General features: G+C 33.9%; 1 protein-coding gene across 1 annotated transcript in view; it reads left to right on the top strand.

The window, feature by feature from the left end:
- Positions 1 to 18,247, top strand: part of CCDC186 (coiled-coil domain containing 186) — a 46,541-nt gene that overhangs the window by 10,077 nt on the left and 18,217 nt on the right. The window contains exons 2-5 of the mRNA XM_008571029.1: positions 3,193 to 3,885; positions 8,592 to 8,718; positions 12,523 to 12,651; positions 17,167 to 17,379. Coding sequence (XP_008569251.1) covers positions 3,227 to 3,885; positions 8,592 to 8,718; positions 12,523 to 12,651; positions 17,167 to 17,379 — 1,128 coding nt within the window. The 5' untranslated portion in view covers positions 3,193 to 3,226. The remainder of the gene's footprint in view (positions 1 to 3,192; positions 3,886 to 8,591; positions 8,719 to 12,522; positions 12,652 to 17,166; positions 17,380 to 18,247) is intronic.

Raw genomic sequence — 18,247 nt, 5'->3', positions numbered from 1 at the left:
GTTGTGATCCCGTTGCCGGTCCCCGGTACAGGCGCGACCCCGAGGGTTGCGATCCCGTTACTGGTCAGTAAAACAGACAAAAAGGAAAAAAAAGAAAGAAAAGAGAAAATGAAATCACAAATTCATTCTTCTTCTTGAGGAAAAGTTGAAGCTGTGAGTTCCCACCCAGTTGCTTGGCTTGAAGAAGAGATGTAATCTGACTCTAAGACATGCTCCCTCTCCTTTATGTTTCTTTTCAGCCAGTGGAGGCAGAGTGCTCATTACCTGAACCTCTAAAGAGGTAAGAAGTAGCCCTGGCCTCATTCTGGTTCATCTGGCTGCATTTGGTGGTGGTCTCTGTTTAGGTGGTGTGTGTGTGAATGTTGTAGGGGCAGTGTTATAGCTCCATGGCCACTTTTGCCACCGAAGACCCACTTCATACACTTCATAAGGCAACTCCTGTTCCTCTTTGGTAGAGCCAGTGTAGTACCTACTTCACCTTTTCTCTGGATTGGGTGACCTGTCACTTGCTTGGTACTGTCCTACCCCTGGCTGTCCCAAGTAACCTGATCTTCCATTAACCTCCTTGTTTTTTCACTTGGTTGCAGAAAGTAGAGCAGGAGGGAGGAATGGTGTGAGGTTGAGAAACCAAGAGTTCAGATGTTCCAGGTGGGAAGTGATCAGAAGCCTGGGTTGGGTTGTGGTTAGGAGACAGTGACCATAAAAATACAGGAGACATGAAATAGTTAAAGAAATATGAGGAAAAAGGAGTGGAAGGAGTCAGATGACTAAGAAAGATGATACCATTGACAAAATAGAAAAAGATTAGCTGAGAGTACTCAATTATAGGAGCTATAATTATGATTTTAGATTTTGTCATTTTGAGTTTGAGTTTATGGTGCAATTTCCAGTGGAAATGCCTATGTTGAGGTAGAGATTTTAATATACAGATGATAGACACAGAATGAGAAAGAGGAGATAATTTGGTATCTGTAACTCAAGGATACATGTAGGCATCAAGTATGAGTTGTTGGTTGCGTCAAGTTATCTAAGTGGGTGAATTCTAGGAGGGAAAAAGACTTGACTGAACCCTGGGGATATGAAAGTTGGATGAGAGGACAATAAACCAGTATTTGCTTAGTGTTTTTCTGTTGACAGATCATGGCACATGGACAAGAGCCATAAAGTTTTCAGTAAAGTTTCTTCTCATTTGCTCTATACTGGGGAGTCACAACGCCTTTAGAGCCTTACTGTTTAAATAGATTATTTATCTGTTACCCGTTACATTTTGGTCAGCACTAGGTTTGAGTTTTGTTGGTATAGCGTTAACTAGTTATGATGTTTGAAACTACTTTCTTCATTTTTTTTATATTTATTTCTAGATTGATAAGATTTTAAATTCAACAGCAACACATTCACAAGTTATATCTTAAAGTGAGTTACTTTGGGTAACGTAGTAATGTAGGTGGCCAGTGTCCCTGTTTGAGAGTTCTTTTACTTTGTGCTAGATTTTGGAAAACAGCATACTTAATGAGGCCTTTTATTTACTTATTGTATTTATTTGTGTTGTTTAAATTGAGCTCTTAATACTAGTGTGGACATTGGCTTTCTTATAAAATATATACAGCAAGATAATGATAGTTTCTGTTTGGTTGTTTGGTATATGTAATACAGATAGGTAGTCTAGGGTATTAAGGCCAATGGTTCTATTAGTTGATGCCCCAAAGGGCAGTCTAAACTAACAGGCAGGGTGTTTAACAAAAAAAACTGGTCTTTTTTTTTTTCTTATAATTTTTTTTCCCCATTTTCTGTGTTCCTAGAATAATGTTCCTTAAAGACTAGTTTTATCATATCATTTCTGTTTACAGGCTTTAATTGAATGAATATTTGAGAACCTACTATGTGCTAGAAACTCCACAGCATAATCAAGTATACAAGTCTATTAAAATTTATTATGATTTATCCTTCTAAACAAAATTCACTCCTGCTTAGCATTCTGAGGATTCTGTCTGACCAGTCTTCTCTTACCTGTTTTCACCAACCTCTGACCACCACCTGCATCACAGCCTGATGTAAACATGCATCTTTCTGTTCATTAAAAATTTAGTCTTATGCTTTGTTTTCTAATATTATACCTCTCATCTGGATTGATTTCTTGTTTCTGTCAAAACTGCGATCTACCCACTTTTTAATCTAACCTCATATACCTTTAGTAACTCATCTACCTTGTATATGCTTTATTGATACCTGACAAAAGAAATTGACAATTCTTTTTCATCAAGATTGATGAAATATTTTATATTTATCTGTCTCAGGACAATTTTTGAAGATGACTAATTTGCATGAAATGACTAGAATAGTAACCTTTATAAACAATATAAAAATGTGTTCTAACCTTGTCAAGTTAGTTTTTTTAATGTTGCTTTTTATACTGGGGAGTGCATATGGGCTACCTTTGATTTGCACTGAACATTGCTAGAATAGTAACCTTTATAAACAATATAAAAATGTGTTCTAACCTTGTCAAGTTAGTTTTTTAATGTTGCTTTTTATACTGGGGAGTGCATATGGGCTACCTTTGATTTGCACTGAACATTGCTTATTTCTGATGAGAATGTTTGAAGATCACCATGGCACTTCCTGGATCCCCGTCTGGGATCTAATTCCAATCAGGAATCTTTCTAATTCCAATCTAGGTCTCTGGGCTATAGATGTCTTGTTATTGTTTAGTTTAACTTCTTCGTAAATTTTTATGATCATTAATGTGCATCGTTTTGTTATCTTGGTTTGTGATTTTTCTTGTGTGAAGTCTTATTTCTCCAATATTTTCTTGTAGATTGTTGATTCTTTTTCCCCTCATAGAGCTGAAGGAATTCTAGACATTCCTTGGTACTAATCTTCCAGTTATAGTTTATTCCTTGCCTAACATCTTATGTGGATGATTGGGGAATGCCAAAGTGTAAGTGAAATTAATTAGTGAAGTTGTATGACTGAAGTGAAGGAGGAAAGACAGTGAGACTTTGCAGTGGCCCTACTGGGTATAGCCAACTTGGGTTGGCTATTGTGCTCTTTTTTTCTTAAGGAAAGGTTTTTAACCGAATTATTGGTGATAAAATTTGTGATCTTAGTCATTCCACATCATGAAGTGTGTACAAATATGTATGGGGTCTTAATTTAAAACAATTTTTTAATTTTGATGTTTTGATTTCTTAGATGTAAAACGAAGATCGGGAGCAAATTTGAAGAAATGCAAAGTGAGTTGGTGCCATTCAGCATGTCCGAGACAGAGCACATAGCCTCCATTTCCTCTGATAAAAATATTGGGAAAGCAACTGAATTAAAGGAAGACTCATGCAACTCATTTTCTGGTGATGAAAGCAGCAGATTAGAAGATGAGTCCAAATTATTGTCATTAAACTTTGAAAATACTTTATGTCAGCCTAATGAGCACAATAACCAGATTGAAACACAGGAAAATTATATTCCAGATCTTGGAGGAGGTGAGGATTCTTGTGCTAACACAGACATATGCCCAGAAAATTCTGAACAAATAGCTAATATTCCTAGTGGAGATTTTGCAAAGCACATTTCAAAAACAAATGAAACAGAACAGACAGTAATACAAATATTGGCGGAATTGAAGTCGTCTACATTTACAGAAGCAGCTAATCAAAAGATTTATTCAGAAAGTCCCTATGATACAGACTGCACCAAGAAACTTATTTCAAAAATAAAAAATGTTTCAGCATCAGAGGATTTGTTGGAAGAAATAGAATCTGAGCTTTTATCTACGGAGTTTGCAGAACACCGAGTATCAAATGGAATGAATAAGGGAGAACATGCATTAGTTCTGTTTGAAAAGTGTGTGCAAGATAAGTATTTGCAGCAGGAACATACCATAAAAAAGTAAGTTTTTTATTCCTTGAGGTTATTTTTTTCATAAGAATTAGAGATTGAATTCTTTGAAGTAAAGTATCATCTTGTCCACTTTTAATGCCACAGTAGAGAAATGCACAGTATAGATGCTAATAAATGTGTATTTACTAAATAACTGAGCAAATGTCAAGTTTTTTTAGTTACTTGATACCTAATTCTAAGGGAGTAAGTTATATTAAACAGTGTAAGTTCATTAAAGAACTAGAAATTTTTATAAACAACTCAAATTTTTCAACTTTATAAGAATGTAGAAGTACAAGGCTATTTCAAAACATTCGTGGAAAAATGAAATTAAAAGATAATACAAATCTCTCCATGAACTTTTGAAGACTCCTCATATAACATTGTCAAAAGTAAGGGAAATTCAAAAGGAAATGGGAAGTCATAAAATTCAAGAATTTTTTCTTAAAATCCCCATTGTAGATTTATTGGTTTAAAAAATTCATATTTAAAGAAAGAAGAATTGGTTGATAATCAGTAAATAATGCAGTAAATAATATTTTATATTTCTCCTGGATTTGTGGAGTTAATTCTGTTTTAATGATAGTGTAATTTTATTCAACATTTTTCCTAGTAGTTTTATATCATCCTGCATTTTTATTCTAGATTTATATAGCTAAGTGATGCATTGGTTTAGGTACTCTCTTGTAACCTTTAAGAAAGGAAAATAAAACATACTAGCCTTCACTAAAATGTAGACTGATTCTCTTTTTAAAAAACGATACTTAAAAAATATTGTTAAATTAGGGGTGCGTGTGTGTGTGTGTGTGTGTGTGTGTGTGTGTGTGTGTGTGTGTGTAGGGAGGGAGGAAGTTTAATGTCAGAGAAGAATGACAGAAGGAAATATACCATAATCCAAGTACTGCTGAATATGAAATTGGCTTTTAATGGTCTTCTTGCTTCTAGTCTTTACTCTTCCAGATTATCCTACACAGTGTATCAGTCTTCCCCAAACCAGCTCACCCTTCATTGGTTTATCCAGTGAACTTTAATCTCCTAGTGTTTAGAGCCCTTTTTTTGGTCTATTTTTAATTGTGATAAAATACATATAACATAAAATTTACCATCTTAACCATTTTTAAGTGTTCAGCTCATTAGTGTCAAGTATATTAACAGTGTTGTACACCCAATCTGGAGAACTTTTTCACCTTGCAGATCTGAAACTCTGTACCTGTTGAACAAATCCCTTTTCCCACCTGCCCCCAGCCCCTGGCAACCACCATTCTACTTTCTGTTTTTGTGAGTTTGACTACACTTAATATTTCATGTAAGTGAAATCATACAGTACTTGTCTTTTTATGACTGGCTTATTCCACTTGGCATAATGACTTCAAGGTTTATCCATGTTGTAGCATGTGTTAGAATTTCCTTGCCTTTTAAGTCTGAGTAATATTCCATTGTATGTATATGAGTATACCATATTTTGTTTATTCATTCATCTGTAAATGGACATTTAGGTGTCTTCTCCCTTTTGGTTATTGTGAATAATGCTGCTATGAAAATGAGTGTACAATTATCTCTTTGAGACTCCAAGGCTCTTTTTTTAATTTTTTTTCCTTTTTGTCTTTTTTTGTGACCGGTAATGGGATTGCAACCCTCAGTGTCGCGCCCGCACCACGCCCAACCAGTGAGCGGACCGGTCTCTATATGGGATCCAAACCCTCGGCGGGAGTGCCGTGGCACTCCCACGTGCCGCACTCTACCGAGTGTGCCACCGGGCCGGCCCCTCCAAGGCTCTTTTTAATACTGCCCTCAAATTAATACCTGCTACTCCTACTCATATCTTTACTGGAATACTGTTATTATGTGAATTCACTATATGCTTTTTTACTTGAACCTTTGGTGCTTCTGCTATTCTTACTTTTAAGGTAACTTCCTCATTATTATGCTGCCTGTACCTATTCTATTAGACCTTCCTCTGGGGATTATCTCTGATGCCTCTTGCCACTTTCCTTAGATCTGAGCTTTTACCACTTTCATACCTCTCTTGAAAATTATAAGATGTTGGACATTTAATAATAAAAATAGCAGTAAATATATGCTGTTAATTATGTGCCTGGCACATTACATATATTAGCTCATGGAATCTTCACAACTCTGTGTGGTATGTACTATTGTTTTACAGATGAGGAACCGTAAGCACAGAGATTAAGCAACTTGTTTAAGGTCATATGCAAATAAGTACAGAGTTAAAATCTTAGCCTAGTTAGTTTGGCTTCAGAGGTTTTTAAAATGTGGTTATTAGAAATGAACTATATACAAGTTGTTAAATTTATCTAAAAATATTAGGAATACAGTTGATTTCTTATTTTTGCTCCATAACTGTCAGAATGGTGGCAGTGTGGCAGAGCATGGAGTAAACACAATTTTGGTCAGAAGCCTGGAGGTGGAAGATTCCCACTGCTATTCACGAGCTCTGTTATGTTGGCCAAATCAACCTTTTTGAGACAAAGATTCTTCTATCTGAGGGGATGATGCTTACTTGAATGGGACTGTTTTGTGGACATGAAGGCATTATGCAAATGTCAGATATTATTTTAAATCCATGTTAATCTTTTGTTATACACATGATATTTTTAGTTCTAAACAAAATACTCTGTGATTCAGGTCAGCTCTAAAGTAATTAAATTTTTCCCTTAACTTTTGTGATGTAAAGGGTTTGAATTCCCATACTGGCCAGCTGCAAAAAAATTTCTGTGAAGAAAACTACCTTTCAGTTCCTTTGAGTGAAATTTTCATGAATGCATCTATTTTCAAATGTCTTTGTTTATATATCCATTTCCTTATTTTCTTTCTCCCCAGCTTTATTGAGGTATAATTGACCAAATTGTACGTATTTAAGGTGTACAGCATGATGATTTGATATACATTGTGAAATGATTATCACAGTCAAGTTAGTTAACACATTTATCACCTCACACATTTCCCTTTTTTGTGTGTATGTGGTGAGAACATTTAAAATATACTCTTAGCAAATTTCAAGTATACAATATGGTATTATTAACTATTGTCACCATGATGTACATTAGATCCCCAGAACTTATTCGTCTTATGATGAAAGTTTGTACCCTTTGACCAACATTTCCCCCACCCTCTAGCCCCTAGCAGCCACCATTCAGTTACTCTCTGTTTCTGTTCCCCTATTTTCTAACACATCAATATTAAGGTCTCAACCAAAATTCTTCATTGTGAACAGTTATCTGTGTCTAGGATATGCATTTGGTATGTAAGAGTAACAGTTTGAGTGCTTGCTGCTCTCCACTTCCCCCTCCCTTAAGTGTTTACTCATTAACTATATATAGCCAGGATTCTTGTGTCTCAAGTAGTTTTCTGTAACAAGTTGAGTATACACCTTAATCATATAATCTACTTTAAACTGCTGCCATAAAAGGCTTCAATAAACTTGCATACTGCGTTTGCCTCTTTCTCAAACATTTGTGTGATTCTTCCTCACTTCATTCATATGTTTAACTGTCACCTACTTAGAGAGGCCTATCCTGATTATCTTATCTAAAATCACAGCTCAAGTCACTCTCTGTCCTCTATACTCCATTATTTTTCTTATTAGGACTTAGTTACTGACATTGTCTATTTTTATTTTCTCCCTTAGAAAGTAAGCTCCATGAGGGCAGGGACTGTTTGCTGACATATTCCTCACATATAGAATAGTAAGGTACATAGCAGGTATCCAGTAAGCATCAGTTAGGTGAATGAGTGATCTTCAAAGTAGAAGGTGGAAAGGCCTGGGCATTGGAACTAGACCTGGATCCAAAACTCAGTCCACTTACCAGCTGTGTGACCTGGAACAAGTTCTAGAATCGAGTTTTGCTTTACTTTCTTAAAATTCATAAAACAGAAGGGATGATTTCATAGAGTTACTTTGAATATGAAATGAAATAATATTCTTTTTTTTAAAAGCCAAACTTAGCAAATAGTAAATCTACAGTAAATGTTAGGTAATAACTATTGCTATTAATGATCCTAGAATGTTAGCTGATTGACTTAATTAGGTATCTTATAGTTCTGAGTACTTTGCAGGCAATTTTTAAGATTTTATTTCTGTATTTTAGGGGGACTCAAAATGAAATTTCTGCTTGAACGTTTATTGTACATTGACTACACTTTTATAACTATTAGAATATCATTAAAATACTTCTAAAATCTAAAGCAAGACTTCTCAACCTCAGCACTATTGTCATTTTGGGCCAGATAATTCTTTGTTGCTGGAGTTATCTTGTGCATTGTAAGATGTTTAGTAGCATCCCTGGACTCCCACTAGATGCCAGTAGCAACCCTTACCACTCTTGACAACCAAAAACATCTGTAGACAAAAATGCCTGGAGGGACAAAATTGCCCTTGGTTGAGAACCACTTATCTGAAGGGTTCTTCTAATGCATAATTCAGATGCCCAAGGCTTTAACTTAACAGGGTGTTGTTTTCCTTATCTGATTATATTTCACTTGATTTGAAATGTACAAATTTCTAGGAACAAAGTTAATAGCCTGATTGGCCAGAGAATGTTTTGCAAAGTATCATGTTTCATTATAAAAGGATTATGTAGGAATATTAATTTATTAGATCATAGGTATGTACACCCTAATCTGTAAACAGATTATATTCCACATCTCATTTTATCTTCATTTCTAATTACATATACTGTACTTTTTATATTTAGGTTAATTAAAGAAAATAAGAAGCATCAGGAGCTCATCTTAGACATTTGTTCAGAAAAAGACAATTTAAGAGAAGAACTAAAAAAAAGAACAGAAACAGAGAAGCAGCATATGAGCACAATTACACAGGTAAAATGACAAAAATCTTTAAAAATCACATTTCAATTTATAAAATAAATACATTCCTAAAAAACTGTGTATAAATTGAAGTTCTGTAAGTTAAGCCATATTTTAAATGTGGAGAATTAGTATGATATTTAAAGCATTCTCTTTTACAAAGTGGAATTTATATGCTTTATTTTCTTTTATGTAAATTTATTTTTGTGGGATACATGTGAGTTATATTTAATAGAATGTATTATATTCTGTTAATGTTCAAAATAATAAAAAAAATGATTTGACAGTCCACCAGATTGTTTTTGCCAATTAAGGGAATAAGCAATATATACCTAAAAGTTTATAACTGGAATTAGAATATTTTTAAGCTTATAGTTTAGTATGATTCCATTCCCAGTATTTTTGTAAGCTACACTGTGAAGAATGGCTCTCCTACTTAGGTTATATCTGGGTAACTGGCTATCCTAGCCCATCCTTTTTTTTTTTTTTTTCCTTTTCTTTTTTTAAAATGAACTCCCCTGATGCCTGGATCAACAAAATGAATATTCTGAGAGCAAAGCTGAAATGCTCCTTATCTTTCTGAGCTGCTTTTACTTCTGTGGACAGGATTAGAAACATTCTAGCCTTAAAAAAATCTCCTTTTGTCTAATCTTTCACAGAAAGCTATGTAATGCAAATAACAGTAAATAATTGCTAATAATGTATTAAAAAGTTAACCTGAGTTTTCACTTGTTTATACCTTAGTATATATTTCATGAACCTTTACACAATTGGAAGGTGACTATTTGTAAATGTTTTGTGCTAAATCCTGATTTTTTTATGTGCTCTAGGGCCACTACGTGAAAACCAAACTTAGAATGTTTAAGTGCGAGGGAGCCTTAATAATAGGCTGAATCCATATTTTGGTAGTCAGGTCACTGCTGATGACCAGAAAGGTCAGACTGAACAGCTGGGATGGAACTAGAGCTCTTCCTTTCGTGAACTTATTAGTGGTTGTGCCTTTTTTAAAGGGAAAATTGAATTCGCCTTTCTTTTGCTAGCATTTAGAGAACTCTGTACTTCTAAATAGAAAACCAGTGTAGTAGAATTTTCTTTCTTAATTTTATCTCTAGATCTGCACTGTCCCCAGTCACTAGCCACATATAGCTATTGAGCATTTGAAAGATGGCTAGTTTGAGGTTAAGAGGGGCTGTAAGTATAAAATACACATCTAATTTAGAAGGCTTGGTACAAAAAAAAAAGTAAAACAGCTAATTTTTTCATGTTGATTATGTGTTGAAATGATTTGGATATATTGGGTTTAATAGACTTTCACCTGTTTCTTTTTACTTTTTAAAATGGAAAATTTTAATTATGCATGTGGTTTGTGTTTCTATTGGACGGTGTTGCTCTAGATAATTTTGTCATAAGGAAAATTAGTACTCATGTACTATAACCTGATGTTAGATCTTTTTTTAACGGCCTTATTGAGATATAAATCACATACTATACAGTTCACTCATTTCAATTGTACTATTCAATGGTTTTTAGTTGTGCAACATTCACCACAATTTTAAAACATTTTATCATCTTAAAAAGAAACCCCGCAACCATTAGAGACCTGTGAGTCACTCCTCATTTCCCTCCAACATTACCCCCAGCTTTAGGGAAAGACTAATCTACTTTTTGTCTCTATATATTTGCCTTTCTGGACATATCATATTAATGGAATTATATAGTAAATAGCCTTTTGTGTCTAGCTTCTTTTACTTAGCGTAAGGCTTTCAAGGTTTCATTCAAGTTGTGGCATGTTTCACTACTTCATTCTTTTTAGTGATCAAATAATATTCCATTGCAGAGATAGATTTATTTTGTTTATCCCTTCATGAGTTGATGCTTTCTACCATTTGACTATTTTAAATAATGCCTCTGTAAGCATTCATTTACAGGTTTTTGTGTGGATATATGCTTTCATTTCTTTTGGGTATATATCTAGGAGTGAATAGAATGAGTTGGGAAATGTTCCTTTTTGTGGGGGCAAGAGTTTGTGAAGAAATGTCCTTAATTTTTCTTTAAGTGTTTGGTAAAATTTACCTGTGTAGCCATCTGGACCTGAATTTTTCTTTGTGGGTTTTTTGTTTTTTGGGGTTTTTTTATTACTAATTCAGTCTCTTTACTCATTATAGGTCTAGTCACATCTTAGATCTTCTATTCTTCTTGAGCCAATTTTGGTAGTTCGTGTCTTTCTAGGAATTGTTCATTTTATCTAAGTTAAATTGTTCATAATATTCATTCATAATTCATTTTATTTCTCTAAAGTCAGTAATAATGTCCCTCTTATTCTGGTAATTTGAGTCATCTCTTTTTTTCTCAGTCTAGGTAAAGGTTTGTCAGTTTTGTTGATTTTTTTTTTTTTTTCAAAGAATCAGAATCATCAATTTTTGGTTTTGTGTTTGGTTGTTTTTCTATTCTGTATTTCAGTAATTTCCACCCTAATTATTATTTTCTTCCTTCTGTTGGCTTTAGGTTTATTAGATTTGGTTTGCTCTTTTTCTAATGTCTTAAGATGGAAGTTTGGATTACTGATTTAATATCTTTTTTTTAATGCAGGTGTTTATAGTTATAGATTTCCCTCTAAGTACTGCTTTAGATGCATCCCATAAGTTTTAGTATGTTATGTCTTCATTTTCATTTATCACCCAGTACTCTCTAATTTCTCTTGTGATTTCTTCCATTGATTATCTAGGAGTGTGTTTAATTTTCACAGATTTGTTACTTTTCCAAATTTCTTTCTGTTTAATTGAGTTCTAATGTCATTCCATTATGGTTGGAAAGCATACTTTGTATGATTTTAATTTTTTAAATATATTGAGGTTTGTTTATAAACTAGCATATGTTCTATCCTAGAGAATATTCCATGTGCACTTAATGAGAATGTGTATTCTGCTGTCACTGAGTGGAGAGTTATATAGATGTATTAGATCCAGTTGTTTTAAGTCTCACATTTCCTTGTTAATCTTCTGTCTAGTTCTAGCCATTACTGAAAGTAGGGTATTGAGGTCTCTGACTATTGTTGACTTGTCTATTTCCCACTTCATTTTTATCAGTTTTTGCTTCATGTATTTTGGTGATGTGTTATTAGAAGTATATATATTAACTGTTAGATCTTTCTGATGGATTGATCCTTTTATCATTATGAAATGTCCTTTTATCTTTAGTAACATTTTAAAATTTTAGTCTGTTTTGTCTGATATTAGTATAGCCACTCCCACTTTCTTATGATTACTGTTTGCATGATATGTTTTTCCTGCCTTTTAATCTATTTGCATCTATTGAAACCTAAGGTGTTTATGGTTAGATCTTGTTTTTTTTTATTTCAGTCTGCCAATTTCTGCCTTTTGATAATGTTATCTTATTTCAATTTCATTTAATGTTATTATTGACAGTTGGGTTTGTGTTTGCAATTTTAGTTTTTGTTTTATGTCTCATGCCTATTTTGTTCCCCTATTTCTTCTTCGCTGCTTTCTTTTGTATTAATTAGAAATTTTCGAATGTAACATTGAATTTTTTTTTTAACAATATTTTTACCATGTTTTTCTGAGTTATTCCTTAGTGGATGCTCAAGGGCTTACCATATACACCTTACAGAATCTTTTCAGATTTATACTAACTTAATTCCAGTGAGATATGGGAATATTGCTAACAGTTTTGATTTCTATGGTTGAAGTATATTCATTGCATTCTTTATGTTTATTTACGTTGTTTATATTTATTTTGGGTATTGTTGGTCTGTTTGGTATAGCTATAAAAATAATCTGGAAATGATTTTCTTTACAGTTAGAATCAAGAATAGAGGAACTTAATAAAGAAGTTAAAGCTTCCAAAGATAAACTAGTAGCTCAAGACATTGCAGCTAAAAATGCAATTCAGCAGTTACACAAAGAGATGGCCCAGCGTATGGAACAGGTATTTTTCATGTCATTATCATTATTAACTTGATATTTCTGTGACTCTTAATAAACTAACCCTGTTAGACTATATTGGACATCAGTAGTATATTAAGAATAGGTAATTTTACTTATAGAAAAATTAGCCTTTTAAAAAATGCTACAGCAATACATAAATACATGCTAATTATAAAAAATTTATAAATTAAATATATGGAATAAAAAGTGAAAGTTTCTCTTTATCTGTACTACTTTTTCCCATACCTCCAATTCCTTTGCATCCCCCCATTCCTTATTCCACAGATAGTTACTGGTATTTTGTTTATGTGTCTTACCACATATGCATGTCCAAGTCATACATTCTTATGTGTACATATTCATAAACTTTTCCCTACTGCTTGTTTGGAATCTTACCATATATCTTTTTTTGTAACCTGCTTTTTTTACCTACTTCATTTACTTTGGGAATCTTTTTTAGTTAGTATAGATGATCTCAGAAGAGGTCATTTTAAACAGTGCTTCTGTATTATTACTTGCCTAAACTCCTTAAGGTTGAGGTCTTTCTAGTCTTTATTTCTGTATTCACAAATCCTGCCACAATGCCTGACTAACAGTGTTCCTCACAGTGAATTGAATCAGAAAAGGTTAATTCGCTGCTTACATAATCAGTAAGATGAATCCCATCCTTTCTACCCTGAAGCTGCTACCATAGGTGGAATTCTGGAACTTCAGGAAACAGATTATCCTCAATCTTTATTTCTGTGATCCTTCACAACATGCTGACTCTTTGCATTAGAAATGTTATATTTAAAATTCAATCAGTCAGTTCTCAAATCTTTTGTACTAATTGAAGGGAAATATAGAACCTAAGACCTTAAGAAGTCATTGGTTTTAGTGAAGCCAAACAGAGTTTAAACACTAGAATCATCTAGTGAGTTTTTTTATAAAAAAAAAAACAACTCTCTGACGCTTATTATATATTTAAAATTACACCAAGGTCCAGAGTTTGACAGTTCCCGTACCAGCCAGCCACAGAAAAAACAAAACAACACGAAACAAAAAACACTCCTGGCCAGCTGCCAAAAATAAATAAATAAATAAACTAAAAACAAAATAGTCATTACATGTGCATGATAAAAGTTCAAACAGTAAAAAAAAAAAAAAGTCATCTTCTTCTGAGCATTTCTCCCCTTTTCTAAGGAACCACTGATGCTCTTTTCCTGTGTATCCTTCTGAAAATGTTTGTTGGCATGGCTAAGTTCATACACATTCCCATTTTTCCTCTCCTGCCTTTTTTTTTGGCAAGTGGCAACATCACTCATCACTATGTATGTTTCCTCCCTAATGATAAAGAGTATAGATGACATTAATTATAGTATCTAATGTGTTGAGTTTTGCTATGATGCCAGGCCATGTTGAAAATACAAGTGTTAACTTGTTTAATCTTCACAGCAACCCTAAGAGGTGCGTATTATTAAAGTAGATTTTGGAGACTGTTCCATCTAATTATTTATAGATCTGCTTCGTTCTTCTTTTTCCCTAACTTTTCCTCCCAACTTTTTAATTTGAGAATTTTCAAGCCTATAGAAAAGGTAAATGAATAGTAAAATGAATACCTGTTTATTCCTTCACCTAGAGTGACCAAACCTGGTAAGTTTTATTTAAAAATAGATTCCTAGTACATGTTTACATGTATTCATGTACACATACATACAACTTCCAATTTAATTTTTCAGATTGAGATTTCCCCATTTTATATACCAGATAGGTAGAATGAATTTGAACCCTCAAACTTACTGGGAGAGCTGTATTTTAAATTTTCAGAGAAAACTCTCTGAAAATTTAAAATAACATGTTCTGTACCTACACTGCCTCCCTGCCCCTGCACCATGGCCTGGTGTTGGTAAATGGCCACAGGGCAGTGAAGGTTTCAGCCCTGGCATACCATTCTGTATTTCTGCCTCACCTTAGATTTTTTAAGCCCTTGGGATTTCCCATACTTTATTGTGAACTCAAATGTATGTTTGTTAGATTTCATCTAAAATTTTTGGTGTTTTGAATGAGGAGGGTTTATCTCCCATACTACTTCTGTCTTAATTTTATCTGGCTCTTGTGAATCCTGTTGATGATCTTATTCATGCTTTCTTTATATTCATCCAAGTCAATGGTTAACATGTTAGACTGGTGAAATGCAAAGACCTTAACTGGTTCCTCTTCCTTTATCTGTGCCATAAATAGGGGTGACTTTCTACAGTAGCTTAAATAACAGTTACTGTATTATCTCATTGAATGCTTCCAGTGACCCTATGAGGTCGGTGCTGCCTTTAGCTGGGGCAGGACCTAGGAAAGTAGACTTAAGAGGCACCCAGGTTATTCCTTTGAAACTGATCCATGCATGACTCTGAGTAAGAGGTCTGTTATCTACTGCATTATTTCCTTCTGTAATAAAGAGCCTCAAAATATTTCAGTTTATTTATTGTAATGTCTTTTTCTGGGTTTTTTTTCTTTCTGCTTCCTGAGACCTTTCAACTTCAATGAAGCTTTCATGCTGCCACCAGTTATCATACTAAAACACACATTTAATTAAAGGTTCTGGTTTATAAATCTTTCCTTGGCTTTTCATTGCCTATAGGGTAAAATCTCAAGTCTTTAGTATGGCAGGAGAACCCCTTCTTCCTTTCAGGATCTTTCTCACTCCAGCCAACACACTAAATTTGAGTGCCATACAATGACTTGATACCTCCTAAATATATCATGCTATTTCATACTTTTAGGTGTTTGCACATGATATTCACTCTGCCTTGAGTTCCTTTCCATAACTCATCCCTTGTATTCTGTTGAATCCTGCTTAACCTTCAATACCTAGCTCAGGTATAGTATCTTTTACCCTTCCTGCCAACTCTTCCCAGGTAATGTAAGTATTTTGAGTTTTCCAAGGACTTTGTACGTTCATCCACTAGAATTTGTATTATATTACAATGTTTGTTTATATGTCTTTCTCACTAAGTGGTGAGCTCTTCCTGAGACCATGATTTATTCTTCTTTGTGTTCCCAATAGCTAATACATTATCTGAACATTAAATTTTTGTGAAACCAGACTTCTCTTAAGGTTGACATTGAACCATTGACTTTTTCTAAGTACAGTCTTTCAGTTATCTAAAAATCTAATTCTGTCAGCCAACTTCAGCATAATTTTCTCAATCCTTGTCCACAAACACATTGTCAAATCCTCAGGGATCTGTGACATTCTTAATCCAATGTTTTCCTTAATTTTGCTTGAAAAGTAGTAGGCTATTTCTATAGAAACGAATCCCAGTTGAGCGATTAACGAAAGTACTTATATGTATATATATAGCATTCTGAGTGTCAACTATATGTGCTTAACAGTACCAGAACTTTGTGAGACATTTTTGTTAGTCACTTTTTATCAGAGTGTAGGAGCTTTTCCTACATTCTTCTAACTCTGATAGTGAACTTCTTCAATTCAGTTGCATTATCCAGTTGACATTTGCCACTATCTGCTGTTGAAAATACCTAAGATTTGAGCTTCTATCTTTTGTAAGATAAATATGTGCTCTATCATATTTGCAAACCATGAATTTACTTAAAAAAAGTTCTATCTATAGAAATCTTCATTGTGTGAAAATGCAGAATATGGAGTGCCAGCTTATACTAACAGAGAATTTAAAATGGGTATATAGATTTCACGCTTAATCCAAATAGGTATTTCTTATCAAGCGTGAAGTACTTCAGAAAGCTTTTTATAAGTAGGAAATCAAATGATCATTAGTTAACATATGGCTGCTTACTTTGGGCATGGGATCTAAGATGATAGATTTTAAGAAATTGTCAGCCATACAGACAAGGTTTAGGCAGAAAACAAATGGCATGCTTAAACTGCTGATTTGAGAATTTAATAAATGGACTCTTAATAAAGGTGTGGGTGAGGTTTAAGAAGCCCGAAAAAAGGGAAGATGCAGGATCTTAGGGCTGCTAGAGGAGATGTGATTACCCTTCAGCCTGAAGGAACAAGGAGAGGAAGCAGATGGTGCAAGAATAATTGTACAGAAGGGACACCTGACTGGAGCGGTGGATTCCAGCCAACCTGTGTTGACTCTGGAGAAGCCAGATCTTACTTTGATTCCACTCCTGAGCCTTGGCCTAGTGCCTCCTGTTAGCTGAACCCAACTGGAAGTTTGAAGGCAAGGAAACTTGTTGATATGGTCAATGATGGTCATCTTCTTGGGACACAGGATGGGAAAGGGGATCTGGAGGAGTAAATGGAAAATAGCAATCATATCAGCCAAACTAAAAGGAATAGGAAAGGGTAAAAGCAGATGCTAGTGATAGTGTATCATTTTTCTATAATTTTGAATTTTTTCTTTCATTTAAAAACTTCATGGCACAAGTCCTGAGAATGTTGCACAAAACCCAAAAAATACATTGGTAATATTAGAGAAAAATAATATTTATTTTAATGTATTTGTATTTTTAAAATATTTTTTATTAATGCTAGATAATATATTTTTCAAAGGTCAACAAGAAGTGTGAAGAGGCCCGCCAAGAAAAAGAAGCAATGGTAATGAAGTATGTCAGAGGCGAGAAGGAATCTTTAGACCTTCGAAAGGAAAAAGAGATGCTTGAGAGAAAACTTAGAGATGCAAATAAGGAACTTGAGAAAAACACTAACAAAATTAAGCAGCTTTCTCAGGAGAAAGGACGGTTGCACCAGCTGTATGAAACAAAGGTATAAGTTGTGCCATTGCGTCTTATTTGAAATTTGTTCTCTTTGCTTTTCCTTATTAGTCAAATATTCATAATTTAACATGGTTAAAACACTCAAACATCAATTTGTTTTTATTGGTTTACCTTCTAAGAATGTGAGTGTTATTGTAATTCTGGTATCTCATTAACAGTCTGCAAATAAAAAGTGTTTGTTCAGGGAAAGATAAGGTGTTGGCAGGTGTCGTTTATTAGATGCTTTTTCTTGATAGATCTTTTTGAAAACTATTCTTTAAAATCCCTATATTGGAGAAATTAGTTTGTGCCTCAAGAGAAAATTATATTTTGGTAAAATACGTACATCGTAGTATCAAATGTGAATAGTTGGAGAGCAAGTAATTTGACCAGAATGTTAATATGACACTTATTCACTGTGGAATGGAATTTACTTTTTTCTTATAGAAAACATGCCCTTAGATGCTATCCAAGGAGATTTAATTACTGAGCAAGCTAATTAGAACCCTTGCTGAGTAAATAGCAGCCTGTGATGTGGTCATGTTTCCAGTGCATTATCATTTCTTGTGATTAATGTTACTTTTTATTTATTAGCTTTTAGTTCAGGAATGTTGTCATTGTTTTTAGGAATTTTGGCAAAACCTGTTTAGTTTATATATTACCTTAATGCCAGCCAGTTAAGAAGAATCATAAATGTATTCTTGTGCTCATAACACATCCAGTTAGTTAAAATATAAATGTTAATCATCTTCATGTCTATTAATTGGATTTAGTATTCTACTGCTCTCATCATGTGAACTTTCAATCACATTTAAGGCCTATGGGCCATAGTGTGCCAGTCTTTGAATTATGGTGTTATTGCACTGATTACTTTGAGG

Source organism: Galeopterus variegatus, unplaced genomic scaffold (assembly GCF_000696425.1).
Source record: "Galeopterus variegatus unplaced genomic scaffold, G_variegatus-3.0.2 Scaffold654, whole genome shotgun sequence".
Lineage (NCBI taxonomy): Eukaryota > Metazoa > Chordata > Mammalia > Dermoptera > Cynocephalidae > Galeopterus > Galeopterus variegatus.
This window is presented reverse-complemented; position numbering and strand designations above follow the sequence as displayed.